This window comes from Carya illinoinensis, chromosome 7, assembly GCF_018687715.1.
Source record: "Carya illinoinensis cultivar Pawnee chromosome 7, C.illinoinensisPawnee_v1, whole genome shotgun sequence".
Lineage (NCBI taxonomy): Eukaryota > Viridiplantae > Streptophyta > Magnoliopsida > Fagales > Juglandaceae > Carya > Carya illinoinensis.
The window spans coordinates 18599476-18617545 of NC_056758.1; the positions used below are offsets into that span (position 1 = coordinate 18599476).

The following is an 18070-nucleotide window of genomic DNA, read 5'->3' on the forward strand; positions in this document are numbered from 1 at the left end:
TTGGCTTTGGCTGAATGGTGATACAACACCAACATTCATACTTCTACCAAGCTAACACCCTTTGAGGTCGTCTATGGGTATCCACCCCCCAAAGCTTCTCTCTAGATGAGATACTATAATTGTTACAGCATAATCTTCATTTTGCTCAAGCTCGTATGAAGAAATATGCCAACATGTGAAGGTCTGATCATAACTTTCTGATTAGGGATTTTGTCTACCTACAATTACAACCTTATCAACAACAATCCCTATTCAATCGGCACAATCATAAATGATCTTCTCTTTCTATGGTCCCTATAAAATTTTTGAGAAAGTGGGAACAGTAGCTTACCATCTGGAGCTTCCCGGTGACTCTAGGCTTCATCCCACTTTCCATGTGTCTAGCTTAAGCTAAAATTGGGTCAGCGCAATCTCCACTCCACCTAGTTGCCGCCAACAGCTGCTGATGGTGCCTTTAAACCTGAGTCGGAAAAGATTTTTCAACGGCAAATGGTGTGAAGAAACATCAAAGTGGGCATCAAGGTTCTTGTTTTCTAGAAGGGTCTCACACCTGAGGATGCCTCTTGGATAGATTATTACAAGCTGCAAAAAGACTTTCTTGACCTTGTGGACAAGGTTGCCCAAGGGGAGGGGAATGTTACGGGCCAAGCTAGTAATTAGGCCTATGAGACTTGAGAACTTGTGGCCATCAGGCCCACAGCCTTAAGAGTTATGTCCGTTTATTTCAAATTGCTGAATTAGTCAAGATTGCAAATAAAAGCTGTTATCTGAGTTGTTAGTAAACATATAATTAGTTGTAACAGCCCATTAGAAATTTAATTGTGAAATTTCTATTAGCTTTAGGAAGCTCGTGAAGACCCCATAAGTTTTCATGAATCCATTAATCGTATAGGTTTTAGTCTAACTACATAGTGTTATTATTTACTATGGTATCCGAAGTGTATTTTTTATTATTGGAGATAGTTAGAAGTATCAAAATGTATTATGGTTTGTGCCATTAGACTCGGAGGGTTATTTAAGGTCTTATGGCACAATAACACTTTTTCATATTTTCGGACGAAACGTCTGTTCAAAACTGTAGATATTATTGGATAAAAATATTTTAAGCTAATTTCGTGGATATTATTGGGTAAAAATATCTTGAGTTGATTTTTGTAGATATTATTAGGTAAGAGAGTCCTACACTCTACTCTCACTCCGGGTAAGAGAGTCCTACACTTAACTCTCACTTCGAGTAAGAGAGTCCTATACTTAACTCTCACTCCAGCCCCATCTCTTCCATATCTCATCTATAAGTATCTCCAGCCACCCCTCCCCATGAAATTATCTTCATTTACACTTTCCATTGAAAGAATATCAAACACTCTCTCTCGGACAGCTTTTAGGAGGTCTTTTGCACACCCATTTCGAAACTTTTGTAAGTATTTTATCATAAAGTCTCCTTCATATAAGTTGTTTCTTTTTTAGTCTAGTTTACGTGGATATCTTATTTGTCCCATTTGAAGATCATTTGGTCAGTCAAATATTGTATAAACTATAGAAGGTCATTTTGGGAGATAAACTGGAGAATATGTTATAGTTTGAAGTTTTTGACCAAGCTAATGGATAGATATTGGTCCGAAATTTTTATGGAGTATTGTTAACATGTGTATATGATTATTGGTTGAGGATTTTTGCATGATTAAAAGTTTTGATGAAAGATTTTCTTAGATTTAGAAACTTAGAAACTGGAAGAGGAAAAACAGTTTCTGTTTTGAGAAAGTTTAACTCTTTGGTGGTCTAAACCTATTCCAATGACTTTGATAATTTTATTGGAGGATCCTAAGCATCTTATATACATGTTATATTATTATTTTGAAGATATTTGATGTTAGTTTCAAAGATATGAAATTTTATGCAAAGAGATATTCAGATAAGCCAAAGTGTGGATATTTTTGGCTAAATTTATGTTTTGGTTAATTTCTAACCATGTGATCGTGAATTAGAAGCTTATATATGTTTTAGGACATCTTTTTAAACCATGTGATGGTTTTGTTTGAAGATCATATATTTATAAGTCATAGATCAAGAGATTTATCAAAACTAGTTGAGGAAAAAGTTTCTGTTTTTGGACTAAGTGTAAAACCAAAAACTCCAAATGTTATTTTGTGATTTTGGTGACTTTAGTTTGATGATTTAAAACATGGTTGATGTTATGATGATATTATGAATATGTTAAAAGTAAAATTTGATTTTTGAAATTCTTGGAGATGTTTTGATCTAAGTCAAAACTTGTGATTCAAGTGCTTGGATCTTTTTACAAAAAAGTTTGGTGTTGATTATTAGCTTTTTCTAAATGGATGTTTTAAGTATGGTTTTGAACTTAGGATTGGAAGATGTTTGTTGCAAAATTTGGGTTTAGGCATGAGTTTTGAAGTTGGAAGGAATTGCAACAAAAAAATCAAGGGAAATGGCCTATGGATATTTCGGCCATAATGTGTTTTCCATAGTTGTGTTTTGTTTTAAATTTTTCTGAGTTGATATTTAAGTTTAGGACAAAATTTATATGAGAAATGTAAATTTTGGAAACTTTTGGAGTTAGTATGCAAAATCCTTAAGTTATGGGTAAAACGGTCATTTTCCCACATGTAGAGAGTAAAATGAAAACTTTACTCTTTAAGTTAGTATTTTCCATATTTCAAATTATTAATGATTTAGTTCTAACTTTTAAAATCACTAATTACAGTTCCTCGTGATCGCACTTGAAGTTTTATAAGAAACGCGGAGATCGAGGTAAGTTAGCTTTTAACTTATTAGCAGTCTACTGTGTATGTGTGCTAAGTAAAGGAACTACAGTGTATGTATATGTGTTATCATATATGTCATGCCATTCCAAGTTATCACGTAATTGTCTATTATACAGAATTTATTCTGTCATCAATTTTTATCTGTTACATAATATATTCTGTCATGTATTACTGTACCTTACAAGTACGTCATGCTAAGTATACCATCTATTACATGTATGTCAAGTCATGCAATATTTACTGTTGCAAGTATGTCATGTTAAATATGTTGTCTATTATATGTTATACCATGTTACGAAATGTTTCTATCTCAAGTTAGTCATGTATTTCAAGTTATGTTCAAGTCACGTTATGTTACGTCAGGGCTTCAGTCATTTCGTATTCCAGTCACGTTTTATCTTGATTTCTTATGTATGGGGTCACAGCAATTGTGACGCATACACTACGTGAGATACAGCAATTGTGACACGTAAAATACATGGGGCCACAACAACTGTGGAGTATGTATTTAAGTAGTTAAAGAATAAGTTTTCGTAGAATATATGGGGTCACAACAACTGTGGAGTATGTATTTACATGTAGAATACATAGGGCCACAACAACTGTAGAGTATGTATTTTTCATGTTATGTCAAGTTTGTGTAGAATACATGGGGCCACAACAACTGTGGAGTATGTATTTACACGTAGAATACATGGGGCCACAATAACTGTGGAGTATGTATTTACACATAGAATACATGGGGCCACAACAACTGTGGAGTATGTATTTACACGTAGAATACATGGGACCACAACAACTGTGGAGTATGTATTTTTCATGTTAAGTCAAGTTTCAGATCAAGTTCATGTCAAGTCAAGTTCAGTTCATGTTTCAATTTAAGTTATGTCAATTATGCTATGTTGTACGCCAAGTTATGCTTTAATTACTTATGAATTTGATTATGCATTTATACTTTTACTATCATCCATGCATCATTAGCTTGTGTGGAAGTTTTTGTTAACTTACTGAGATTTGTAATCAAATCTCACTTTGGTAGTCCCAACTACCATTCCCCCCGAATGGTAGATCTTGTTACAAGACCTGAAGGAGAATCAGGAGCTGATCAACTAGACACAGTTGACTAAGCGACGGTGCGACGTCAATGTTAATATAGTAGTTAACGTAAATTACTACTTGTACAATGGAGTTACATCTCTAGTACTTTTTGGATCATAACCATTTTAGACTAGTGTTGTGATCTGTTCAATAGGTCTTTATGTATGAAGTGTGTTTTAAGCATTTGGGATATTTTCAATTTGGTGTATAGTATTACTAAAGAAAAAAAAATTATCCGCTGCGAATATTGCATAATGTTATATGCATGTTAGGAACATTGCATCTTATATGTCATGAACGGGGGCAAGTAATCTTGTGTTGCATGTCTCGACGCTTCAAATGTCCGTCCAATCCCAAACGGAATTTGGGGGCGTCACATTAGTGACGTTGTGTCCTTAGTGGTTTTTATGTCTTTAATTTCAGCTGTTAATTTTCCTATATTTAGGCATTCATGTGTCAGTAAGTAGTTATTTTCAATTCCTTGTAATTAGGCAATTATTTTGCCAGTTAATTGAGTCAATCGTTTATAATGTTATTGAAAACATCAATGAAAATCATTTGATTTCCAGCCAACAGAAAATCCAGGAGATTGATCTTCTTGAACATATCAATTCACTATATTATTTTCATATTTTCCTCTAACACATAAGGAAAACCACGACCAAGCCATCCCACATGCCTAGCATATTCTAGATGGACACTTTTTCAATTTCCAAGAGAGGTATGCATAGGGAAGACCAAAAGGATTTCCAAGAAAGGTTTGTGGGGGAAAGCCAAAAGACAAGAAGGAATTTTTAGTTTCTTAGATTTTTGCCAAGTGTCAACCGTGCAAGGAGTTTCTAGAAGAAGAGATAAAAGGACATTTGCACAAAAGACCATTTTAACCCTAAAGTTTCGGCCACTACACTCAAAGCACACACTCACATGCCACTTGTCAAGTAGCTTTGGGAAGTGGAAGGTTACCTAGGAAATGTGCATGGAAGAGGAAAGATCTCCATGGGGAAAATAGAGAGAGAAGGGCAGCATCTAGAAGCCTCCATACGCCTAAGCCATGTGACATCCATGTAACATCTTATTTTGAGAAGAAGAAGAGACTAGTGAATAATTTTACTTAGTTTCCCTAAAGTACATTGCACTTAGACACTTTTGAGAGGGGCATTTGAGACATTCGGCCAAGAGGGGAGGAACCCCACACGTCATCTCAAGCTTTGGTATTTTCCAAGACAATCTCATAATAAAACTAAAGGGACATGGACGACAAAGGGGAAGGAAGAAGGGCAATGTCATTTGTCCTTCATGCATTAGGTTTCAAGTGACCAATAAAGATTGTGGGGAAGTTCTATATAAAGGGGAGAGAGCTACACAGCCAAGGTTTTTTTTTTTTTTTTTTCTGTTTTTTTATTCGGACCTCTCATGTTCTCACATTCTTCATTCTCTCTTACATAAGCACTCAAATGATTTCTCACACTTTCTTTCCAATCAAACAAAGGAAAACAACGTTCAAGAAGAGATTTTGGCTTAGCAAGGAAGAAGCACGGTGTGATTTGCTTTCTTGATTCATGCACACACCCACACATGACACATTATCAACTCGTGGAGATGAGAATCTCTAAATACTTTCAGTTTTGACCAAACACTCACAATCTCACACTTATTCTCAAGGAACCAACTAGGGTTTCATAGGGTTTGGTATAAGCTAAATAATAAGGAGTCCAAATCCTTCATGTATTCGACCAACTACTTATTTTTTCACCTTATTTTAAGTTATGGAAAAGAACATAAGAAAATGAGAGACTTCTTGACTCAAAACCCTAGAAACCGATTGACCTATTGGTGTTTAAACTCGAGTGGTAGCTTTAGCAATCACACACACACTTTAACCTCATGGATTAGGATTTTTATAACCATCATTCTAACTAGTTACACTTCGATTTACAACTTGCTATTTGTTAATATCCGTGAATTTTTGTAAGTATACAATCAACTTACTTCTTGTTAATGCATGTATACTTTTGTGTAAATTTTTGGTTTGTTTATATTACTTTGGTTGCTATTCTTGTTTGCTTAATTGAATACTCTTACATGAACTTATAATATGATTATTGAATGGCTAATGTGGATCAGTTTATGATGAAAAGTTGTGATAAGATTCCTTACATGTTTCGATTTTAAGGAAAATGATGTTGATGTTTTAAAATTTCTGATGATTCGGTTTTATCCTATTTTGAGCGACTCAGATCTTGTTCAAATATCATGATTTCATGTCTTGTTTTACTATGCCATAATTTCTAAGCATCTTAGATAAAGTTTGGATTATGTTTAAGTGATGATTTTCCATGTTCTTGTGCATGTATGTTTCGGCCAAGGCTACTTTACCTAATTCTATATTTGTGTTTCAATATCTTATGAGTTCTATGTTTTTATGCTATGAATTAAAAATGTTATGCTTGGTTATTTCATTCATGGTATCTCATATGGCATATGTCAAGTATTAGTACACATGTCTTAAGTCTCATGTTACAAGCATTTGGGAAGAGTGATTTCAAAGAGAAATGTTTTCAAAAACGAAAAGAGTTTTTTTTTGTAATAAAGTAATGTTTTAAAAAGTTTTATCACGACCACAAATATTAGGGCAGGGGAATGTCCTAGTAGAATTCTTTTGTCTACTCTGGAGTGATTAAGAATGGAATGGTAACCCCTAAGTTGATAAAGAACCATCAACGTGCCTCGGATGGATTCTTTTAAAAGAATGCCGAAGTGAGGTAGTGCCTAATGCTAGTGGGTACACAAGACATGTAACCTGACATAGTATTTTCAAGTTAATAAGTTAAGTTATGTTAAGACATAGTCATCATGATGCATGGACCGGGAATGGTGCAGTAACTAGCAGGAACACGTGGTGCATAAGGAAGCCCTGATATATCCACATGTGTTATAAGAAAAAGGCCATGTGCTTACATGATATGATATGGATCACATGATGTAAATAATGCGATATGATATGATATGTTCCAGATCACGTGATTAACTAATATATGAATGATGATGAAAGTATATTTTCCAAAAATGTTAAGTCTCTATTACAAGTTTTAAGAATGATTAATGCATGAGTCTCAATTCAGTTTCAGTTATGAGTTATATACATGTCCATGTATGCATTACATGATATACTTCTTGTATGCTTGTATTAACTATGGTATGCTGTGTAATTACTTATTGAGATTTCATCAAATCTCACTGTTGCAATTTTGTCACTATCATTTCTCCCCTGGGATGGTAGAAGTTGTTACAGGGATAGAAGATGACGCCGATGACCAAGAGGAAGAGAATGGCACCCCCTCCTCTAGGGAGGATCGTGCCTAAGATAGGCATCATTAGGCGAGCGCTCACTATTTTTGAGCACCTGGAGGCTATAGATCAAAAGATTTCTAAGATCTTCCAGTTCATTGAGGAGTTTCGATGCCTCAATAATAGAGATAAGGACTAGGCTGTGGAGAAGCGGGTGAAGGATAAAACACTATATATATATATAAGGAGAAAAAATAGATGCTCAGTGTTGGGACCCTTTTCCTATAAGGGGAGAAATGCTTTTTGAACTTGTTATATGACAAGGAATATTTTGGTCCAGTATTTTGAAAAATGCAAACTCTTAGCTGCGTTTAGATGTTGAGCTAAATTGAGTTAATTTGATATGAAACTTAAAAGTTGAATAAAATATTGTTAAAATATTTTTTTTAATAATATTATTAATATTTTAGAATTTGAAAAACTTGAATTGTTTATTATATTTTGTATTGAAATTTGATAAAATTGTAATGATTAAATGAGATGAGTTTAGGAACCAAACTGGTATATTTTGAAAACTCCATTTATTTATCAATGTCAATGATGGGACAAGGTTGGGGTAGAAGTTTTTTTTTTTGTACCATGTACTTTGAAATTGCCTACGACATTGCTTAGATTCTCTTTACCTTTTTATTATTTCCATTGAACGTTTATTGCATATTGCTAGAATATCTAGAAGCATTGCATATTATTTATCATGAACGAGGGATGTGTAGCCTTATGTTGCATGTTCCAGCGTCTCAGTCACTGCAATGGAGATGCAAGACAAGTCATTCGTAATGCCACTAGGAAGACTAGGCGTGCCGAGGCTAGGAGAGGATGGGCATCTAAGACAAGAGCAACTAGAAGAGTTTCATAACAAGATGACAAGTTCTTAAAAAATAGGGTTGGATGCGCCATTCATGGTATTGGCCAGCCATGATCTTTTTATTTAGGAATTTATTTATTTTTAATATGTTTTGTTATTTCCTAGTTTAATTCATAGTTTATTTCCTAGTTAGTTTCTTTTATTTTAGGCATTAGATGTTATTTCTTCATAAATCAAACCCTAAAATCCAACAGAAACTGGCATGTGAAATGCATAAATTGAAAACTTATCCACTCAAGGAGAAGATTGTGCTAGAGGTAGGGGCTGGTGAAATCAGCATCGCGAGAGGGAGGGGCTGGTGAAATAGCTGCGAGGAAGGGAGGAGATGGGGAAAAGGCACTGCACGAGTGGGAGGGGGTGGGAAAATTAGTTGCGTGAGATGAATTGATCTTGTTGAAATCGTGTTCAATGACGAACAAAAGGGGGTTGAGAAGGGGAGAAAGCTCAGAAAGGTGGCTAGGGCTGCAAATTGAAGGGGAGAACTCTTCATAAAGGGGACTGCGAATGGAAGGGGAGATGAAGGATTTTGAAGGGTTGGATGTAGGTTTGGAGGCTGCACCTTCTACGTGGCCAATAGTTATTGGTTGGTGTGAAAATGAGTTTTATACCTGATCGACCTTGAATTTTTTCCTTATCATTTTTATAGTATTATTTCTATATTTTTATATTGAGAATTATTTTAAATATTTAAAATGATTAGAGAAAATCAAGTTTCTAATACTAAATAGGATACTTCAATCCTTATGAATTAATCATTGAATATGTATATATACATATATATATAATTTATAAGGATATTATTAAAAAGTCAAAATTTGTTTGCCAAAATTAGTAGATAAAGTTAACAAATTTATCTATTATATATAAATAAAGTAGGAAAAATATAGTTGCAAGTATAATTGTATACTAATCTGTGCACCAATGTGATGTGATTGGTCAAAAAGTTAATTTTATTAAAAACAGTGTTAATTTAAATTTTAAATATAAATAAATTAATATTAATATACAGATTAGTATATAACTGTATTTATATATAACAAAATTCAATAGAGTAACTCGCGAATAAAAAGAGGGTACAAACTACAAAGGCAGTTTGCGGTTTTCATTGCAATCCTACGATGGTCTAAGGGGAGCAAATTAAACTAAAGTTGGGAAAACCTCGGCCCACCTCCGATCCTCAGGCCCAACAACTTAATTGGACATTAGAAAAATAAGAGGGACAAAACAGGAAAAGTATTAGAATTAGGGCTTCTGAACCCTCACTCATATACGTAGTCCTTGGTTTCTCCTACATGGTACTTTTCTTTCGACGGCACTAGTGGCTTGGGAGCGCTCCCGTCCTCAGCCCTACTACCTTTCCTGCGAGACGAGGCAAAAATGGTATGTCTCTTTCTGTATTTGCGTACAATTCTTCTATTTTCTTGGATTTTCTTAGAAACCAAACGCAGTTCAATGTTTCCTACAGCCTGCTGAATTTAGTGAAATGTTGTTGTTTTTTTTTTTTTTTTTTATGCTACTGCGTTGGGTATGATTTTGCTTATGTTCGTTTCAATCTAGATAATCTGTTTCCCTGTGTTGGAATTTGTGTGTTTGCTGGTTAAATTTTTGGAAAAAGAAAGAAAATGGGTGCGATTCTTTTCGATCTGAATTATTTTTTAAATGTATTGAGTTATTCCCTCCCAGCGGTCTCGCTAAGTTTTATTGGATCCTAATACTGAAAAAATATGAGATTTTGTTTTGGATTTTTTAATTTTTCTCGGCTGCCAAATGGTTGGCGAAATGATCTTTTTGCTGAACTCTCTCTCTCTCTCTCTCTCTCTCTCTCTCTCTCTCTGTCTCTCTCTCTCTCTCTCTCTCCATATATATGTATATCTTTCTATCTCCCTCCTTCCTCATTCCCTATATTTATATAATTTATAGTATTATTTAGTATTTTTAGAAATTTCCAGACACCAAATTGACGCTTGGAGATCTTTCTCAAATTGATATCAGGTCGCATTTCTGATTCATGCTTTTAAATTGTAGTATTCGTTATTTTTTTTTCTTAATTTTAAAATTTCCAATTAAAGAAAAGGTTAATTAGTCTCCCTTATTCTTACCTCATTTTGGTGTTTGTGCCGTTTGGCACTAACATAAAATTTAAAATCTCCTTTGGGTTAGTAAAATTGTAAATTTAGCGTTACAATGATAAGTCAAGTCTGGAAATCAGAATCAGTTTTAAGTACTCAGTTATTTTATTTTCTCCATAATTAAAATACGAATTTACATGTTTAGTATTCTAGGAATCTTTTGTTTGATTTATTTGTATTATCACTGGGATATAGTTAGTCTCCTGTTAGCCGAACATACAGAGCCTGTTTTCACCTATGGTCAAAACATATACAACTACATTTATACGTGTTTTAGTCGTCGTTGCTATGTATCCATTATTTTTTTCTTGAAGTAGAACTTCAGGCGGTACCTTATCCTTCAGTTTGAACACAGGTTAAGTACTTAAATGCCTGCTTTTGAGTTTTGGTATTTTAGTTGTATGCTTGGTGATTGCATTAGGGATAATTGTGGTACGTGGGTCAATATTTTTGTTCAATTACTGTCATTTAAAACAATGTTAATGACTTAATGGTTTGGACCTTTTTGATTTCCCTGTTTAACTGTTTAGAAAATTTGATCTCACCTGTTATGTTTACTGATTGGGAGATGACAGAGATCGAAATTTACCTCTGTTTAATTCTGTCACTTGAAAATTTCTACAAGCCTACTTCTAGGCTTTTGGGAGCTGATTTTACTTTGTTCTTAGTTTGTTCCACCGGTTTCCGCAACACCATGTGGAGGGTTGATGACCACTTCTAAGACATGGTTTTTGTTTACCAATAAAAAAGAAAAAAGGTTGGCAGCTTTTTTTTATTTTTTTTACGCTTTGGTGGTAACTTAGATTCAACAATATTCCCCCAAAGCGGGAAGATATTTTGTGTTTCCAGATTCAAATCTGGTATCAATATATTTATTTTGTCACTCTTGTGATTTGTGACATTCATACTAATTAAATAAGGGCCTGTTTGGAAAATTTGGCATCCGAGGGAGTTTTCGCTCCATAAGATTCCAAATATCATATAAAGGGTGCGGTTATTTTGGAAGAAAATGGCTGTGGTTATTTTGGATCTTAAATTATTCTTCTTATCTATCGAGTTTGTCTAGTTCTGTGGTCTAGCTAAATTTTATTGGTTCTTCTTATACTGTAAAAGAAATAACGATACTTTATTTTTTTGAAAAATAAAAGGTTTTATTGACTCTTAGTGATCAATCTCAAAAGCAATGTTAGCTCTTTCTTCTGAATTTTGGTTTTGATTTCTAGTATTTTTTCAACTATTACTGGTATTTTATACTTCAGTTTGAATACAGCATAAATAGTTAAATCCCTGCTTTTGGGTGACTGTGATATGTGAGACATCATCATCTTTGCATTACTTTAAATGTTAATGAATTTATGACTTGGGAGTTTTTGGATTGCCCCTGTTTTAGTTGCTTAGAAAATTTGATCTCATCAGCTGTGCTGAAAGTTTGTGAGAAATGATAAAAGTGATTGAAGTGTACCACTTACAATGTCTTGTTCTGTGTTGCCTGAAAGCTCCTGACACAGTAGATAAGGGATTGTGTTAGCTTGTATTTTTATGGCAGTCTTTTTCTCTGGTTTCCTAGTAATCAAATGGAGGGTATTGATATAAATCATGGTTACTTTTTCATTCTTTTTATGTTTTTCAGTCAAATGTGTATGGTGGTGTTGTGCCAAGCCAAGAGATTGTGCTATTTAATTCATGATATAAAATATATGTTCAGTGTTAGCCAATCCAAGTCAAGCATTAAAATTTGATTTGGTTGTTAATACAGTTATGAGTCTGGCAAGATAACTGTGCCTTTAATACTGGTGCCTTGGTGCTTTTCGTGTGTGTACCTTTTGACCCAGGCCCTACACGAAGTACGAATGGATGATGAGATATGGGTTATGGCTATTTTAGAGAAATAATTATAGCCATAGGAAATGATATAGTAACGTTTTCCTAATCTGCTGAATTACCTAGTTATTTTTTATCCTTTACATGCTATTGCTCCCCTTTTTGTGCCTTGACTTGTGAACCCCGTAATATCCTAGTAGGCTTTATGGGATGAGAATTTTAATCGGATTGGTATTGCATGGGTGATGCCTAGGAGGGTGGTGGATCTTTTGGCTTGTTGGAGAGGTTTCCAGGGCAACCACCAAATTGCAGTTGTATGGAAAATGATTCCTATATGCCTTATGTGGTGTATTTGGTTTGAAATGAATGACCAAAGTTTTGAAGATAGAGGGAACACTCGCTGGAAGAGATTATTTTTCTTACATGCATTAATTCTTTGGGCTTCTGCTTAATGGTTCAAAGTTTTATGATTTCCTTTTTTCATTGTCTAGTTCCAATCCCGTAATTAGGAGTTTTCTCTTGTATACTCCCTGTATACTTGTGCTATGCCTAATTGCTTGTTTTAATAAAGTCTTGTTCTAACTATTAAAAACATATTAAAAAAAAAAATCTCATAATATCACAGTGATGTTATCCTAATCGGGTCAACCAAATAGATTCTTTATGTTCTCTCTTTCACACTGTTGCAGCCTTTTTCAACCCGTTTTGTATAATCTTGTTATATTTTTTCCACATAACGTTGGTGTATATCATATGCGTCTGCTGATAGGTCAAAACATGTTTTGTTGGTTCTAAGATTTATTTTATTATTGTATGTTTTTCAATTTTTTGTCTACTTTGATCAGCCAAAGCAAATCCATGAGATCAAGGATTTCCTTCTGACTGCTAGAAGGAAGGATGCACGCTCTGTTAAGATCAAGAAAGACAAGGATGTGGTGAAGTTTAAAGTTCGCTGCTCTAAGTACCTTTACACACTTTGTGTGTTCGACAAAGAGAAGGCTGACAAGTTGAAGCAATCCCTTCCTCCAGGTATCACTTTTTATTCAACTATAATTTTTTGGTCAGATTTTGTTAGCTTGGTTTATTTTGGCCCGTTTGACTTTTGAGGCAGAAGCGCTTGACATTCAACACGTGCTGTACTTCAGTCTTTGTTTTTCACTTTCATATTATTTTTTTCTGATAATATATCTGAGAAAATATAGACGTAAAAGGTTTCCTAGTTTGAGGAAGAAAGAAATCAGAGACCTTGGAAACTTTAGACTAGAAAGACTAGTGGCTGACATCAACATTAGTAGTTGTGGATGTTATAATTATGGAGCAATGTGGGCACCTTGTAGGTTTCAAAGTTTGTGTTTCTTTGCTGAAGATATTTTGTGGCTCGCATTTGATAATTCGCTTCATTGTTTTATTTTCAGGTTTGAGTGTGCAGGACGTGTAAAGAGAGGCAGTACCTCCCAGAGTGTTTTTGCTAGTGCCATGAGAAGTTGAGAGATATCTTATGCGTTTTTATTTTCATGCTTCGAATTGTTAGACCTTAATTTCATTACACTGCAGCAGCCCTTAGTTAACAGAAAAATTGCATTTTCTTTCGGCATGACGTGTAGACTGGACTTGGTGTTACATCTTAATAAAAACTCATTTCAAAAGACTTTATTTATACGAGTTGTTTTATGTCTTTTCACTTTCATAAAAACAGTATCTCAATTTTATTCCTTTATTATTCGTTACCGATTTCCCTAGGTTGCCCTTGAATATGCATGCATCGAACACGTAACAGCTGAAGACTGGTTATTTAGTTTGGTCCTACAAAAAGATTTTAATTTTAATTTTTTTTTATCAAAACATTAAGAAATATTTTTTAGCATTTAATAAAAACTAAATCAAAAATAAATAAAAAAATTAATTCGATACATTTTTTAGTATTTGGAAAAAAAAAAAAAATTATTAAAAAAAAGGCACCTATCGGTACAAGTGTTGGGTACATCATCGGTCTATCGAGCATTTCCTAGATGGATGGTAGTCTCGTCTTGCGCCTGGAATAAGTGAGGAAGGGCTTCCCTTAGCCTGATTGTGGGACTAGGGTTGGGAGTGATGGAGGACTTGGAGGATAAATGGGAGCAGTTTAGCTTGACTGAGGAAGAGAACGCTGTCATAGAAATTGGATCGGCAAATTTGGGTATAACAACAACAAAAAGAGAAAGGAGTTCCGTGGGTAGACTGCTCAGATCGTAGGGTTGGGAAGGATGTAATAAGATCTACTATGACAGATTTGGAAAGTGGGAAGATCATTCCATTTCCTGGAGATAAAAGTACTAACCGATTTGTCTTAATTTTCAAATATCAGGAGGATAAATGTAGGGTAATGGAAGGAAGTCCCTGATTGTTTGATAATTTGTTGCTTGTCCTAATACCTTTTGGAAGCAGTTGTGGAAGCTACCTATTCCCAACGGAGTTTTAGTGTTTGCTTTGCTTGGAGAGCTTGTAAGAATGGTCTCCCTACTTTGAGAAATTTGATGCAAAGGAAGGTGGTAGCAGAGGATTCATGTAAGTTTTGTTAGGATAGCGTGGAGGATACTAGTCATGCTCGTATTTATTGCCCATCAATTTTATCTTCCTGGAACCAAGCATTCAATTACTTGCAGTTGGATGGTGATCCTAAGGACTTTATGGAACTAGCAATGCAGGTGAGATAAGTTGGGAATGCTGGTGATCTAGAAAATTTTTTCCTTATCTCTTGGTCTTTATGGTATAGAAGGAATCAGTAAATGTATGAGAGGCACCTTTAGCTTCCACAACAAGCTGTCGAGTTTGCATTATTTCTGTTGAAGGAATCTACTGCTGCTCACGATGGCGGTAATAAGAAGCTGTCAGGGTGTCATGGGTGGAGACCTCCTCATGCAAAAGCACTCAAACTTAATATAGATGGAGCCACTTTTCAAAAACTGAGCAGATCAGGAATTGGAGCCATTTTGAGAGATGAGGAAGGAAGAGTTATCATGGCAACTTGTCGCAAAGAACCAGAAGTTTCTGATCCAATGGAGGTTGATCTCCTGGCTATATTGAGGGGACTCCAACTATGTGTTCCTATGGGCATAAGTGAATTAATAGTGGAGTCAGATCCTTGCTGAGTGTCAATGCTATATTAGATCAAGGAGAGTCTGTCTCCTCTAGGGAATCTTATTTTCTCCATTAAAGAATTGTTACAGCAGGTGCCTAAGGTGTTGGTTCAACATGTTACTCGTGTTTTTAATGCAGTAGCTGATGGTATGGCCAAATATGCATGGCATGTAGAGAGTTTAACAGTTTGGTGGGATTTCCTGAAAGTGTGTCCCAATTGTTAGGCATGATGCCAAGTTGTAACTCTTTATGTTGTTTAGTTTGCAATGAAGATTGTTATCTTGTTATTAAATAAAAAAAGAAAAAAAAAAGAAAAAAGAAAGATGAATTTTAACAGGGAGGTGTCTTGGGTTCAATTGAACAATCTTCCATTAGTATGCATGCTGAGAAATAATATTACAAATTGGTGAAACAATTGGTGATGTGCATGATGTAGATGTTAGAGAGGGTGGAACTCGTTGGAGGAACTACTTCAGAGTGAAAGTAGAGATCAACTTGAAGAAAATGATAGTAAGAGAAAAGACTGTAAACCTAATGCGTAGGCTTGCAACCCGACCAACTTGATTTGTGCTTGGGCCCGACCTGAAGTGACCCGGCACCCATGATCACACAAACCAACCCGACCCAACTCGAGTGCTTCAACCTGTTTCCTTCTTCTTCTTCTTCCCAATGACATTTTTTGGAGCCTTCAGTGCTTCATGCTTCAATTTCATTTGATAAACCAACAATTTTTGAAGAAGATTCAAAGTTCAGAGTCCTAGCTTTTAAAGAACTAGCCTTTTCTTGAATATCAGATCCAACATGAACATTTGTGGGACGATCAACCTCTATGACTACATTCAACTCTTCTTCTCCATCCTCTCCATTGTGCTTCGAAAAATCCATAGAAAAATTGAACCCATTTGATGCCCACAAAATCCCTAGATTTTCCCACAAAAATTTGACAGAGCAATTACAAAAATTACAGAAAATGAAAAAAGCTACAAATAGAGAAATCCCATGGGTTTGAAACATACGAAGATAAAAATGGGTTATTTTTGTGGGAGTAATCACATGGGTTCTAGGAAATGGGAAGAGACATGGACGAAGAGAATTAAAGAGAGTGGCAAAGGGTGTCCAAAATCAAAGGCGTGGGGATGAAAATGAGTACCTCGGCGTGAGAATGGAGCATAAGGTAGACATCAGATCGAATAGCGTCTTGGACGTCATGGAAGGATCCGTAGGGCCACTAAGGGTGTCCAGGATCTCTTCAGAAAGCTTTTTGTATAGTTGACTCAAATTGACTTGCGAGTAGAGACAATATGAGGAACAAAGCAGAGCATAATAATAAAAACAGACTTTTCAAAGTCATTACTACTTCGGTGCCAGAAATAGCAGAGGCTAGGGTTTTCATCTTCGGTTTGCCCACATTTAGCGAGTTGTATGGGTCAAACGTGAACACTGCCTGATACCGTTTTTGGGTTGGGTTTCACAAACTGACCGTGTTGCTCGGTTTCCTACACAGGCCTACCTAATGAGATATCAAATTTGGGTTCCATTGCGTTATGAGAAGCTCTCTAGAACTTACTTTAAATGTGGATTTATAGCACATGGTGTAAGAGGTTGCAATAATACTCTCGCTAACACATCTCTGAATAATGGTGGAAAATCCCAGTATGGCTCATGGCTTCGAGCGGATAGTCTTAGAAGAAGAAAAAATGCAAAAAGAGCTGATAGTATAGATGAGGGAAAATCTGGGACAATAAATGGGAGCTGTAAATGTAGAAAGGGGAATAGAGTCAAATTCTAGAATTGATCCAATACATGATGATGTCACGAGAAAGAAAGTTTTCCAAGAAAATAGAGTAGCAGAGGGTGCATTTCATGGGATATTAAATGCAGACTATAAAGGGGAGATATTTGTGAACTAAATGGGGGATATCAGTACTCGAAGTCAACTATTACTCCATATGGGATTAGGGGAGGTGGTAATTACACGGCCAACTAGGTGCTCGAGAAAATAGCTGGAATAAATGAGGAAGGAAGGGATCAACTAAACCTATATATCAAAAAGTTTATAAATCATGATAGAAAGCAAAAGACCTATAAACTTACTGAGCATCATGAGGAGAGATCCAATGCCTATGGTATGCAGATTTGTATGGAACAACAATACTCTATGATTGAAGGCACAACTCAGGAAGGTGAGGGTAGGGGGATGATTAGCAAAGGAAGATGGAAAATAAGAGCTCAAAATGCAGGTAACCTTGTTGATAATTTAATGAATGCTAGCTGCAAATGTAACTTAACAAATGAAGTAGAAACTTGTAATGAAGAAAGTCACTTGAAAAGGGGAAGATAGAGTGGGCTAGTTGATGAGATTTTTCTCTATAAGTTAATGGTAGTGGCTGCAAGTTAGCCCTGCCAATCATCATGAAAATCTTGAGTTGGAATTGTTGGAGACTTGGAAACCCTAAGACAGTTCAAGATCTTTACCTGTTGGTGAAGGAGAAGAGACCAAAAATAATTTTTCTCATGGAGACAAAACTATTAGCTTGCAAATTTGAAGCCATAAAAAAGAAGTTGGACCATGGAGGATGCTTTGTTGTGTAACCAAGAGGTACAAGTGGGACTTTGGTGCTACTTTGGAGGTAGGAGGTGAAATTAGAAGTTGTGAATCTCTCTCAGCATCATATTAATGCTAGTATCTAATATGAAGGGAAGAAGGCTCCATGGTTATTAACAAGCTTCTATGGCCACCCTGAGTCTAGTAGAAGAAAGCAAACCTGGAATTTGTTGTCATTATTAAAACTAGCCACAAATCAAGCCTAGTGTTAATTGGTGACTTTAATGAAGTTGTTTCTCAATCAGAGGTGATGGGTGGTGGGGTGGTGGGGCGCAGACCAAGACTTGAAGGCTCGATGGAA

General features: G+C 35.4%; 1 protein-coding gene and 1 long non-coding RNA gene across 2 annotated transcripts; one reads left to right on the forward strand and one right to left on the reverse strand.

Moving 5' to 3' along the window:
* Positions 1-9318: 9318 nt before the first annotated feature.
* On the forward strand, positions 9319-13704 carry LOC122316543 (60S ribosomal protein L38-like). Its single transcript, XM_043133154.1, has 3 exons — positions 9319-9477; positions 12893-13076; positions 13463-13704. The coding sequence occupies exons 1-3, from the start codon at positions 9475-9477 to the stop codon at positions 13483-13485; spliced, it is 210 nt and encodes a 69-aa protein (XP_042989088.1). The 5' UTR covers positions 9319-9474; the 3' UTR covers positions 13486-13704.
* A 1806-nt stretch (positions 13705-15510) lies between these two features.
* On the reverse strand, positions 15511-17152 carry LOC122316544. The gene is made up of 2 exons (XR_006244269.1): positions 16315-17152; positions 15511-16084 (listed from the first exon to the last, which is right to left on the reverse strand). It is a non-coding gene; the product is annotated as an uncharacterized LOC122316544 (long non-coding RNA).
* Positions 17153-18070: the final 918 nt, after the last annotated feature.

What these genes read in the sequence shown, in the direction of transcription:
- LOC122316543 (XM_043133154.1), top strand. An exon ending in GAAGCAATCCCTTCCTCCAG is followed by an intron (nt 13,077 to 13,462) that starts GTATCACTTTTT and finishes TTTTATTTTCAG; the next exon opens with GTTTGAGTGTGCAGGACGTG.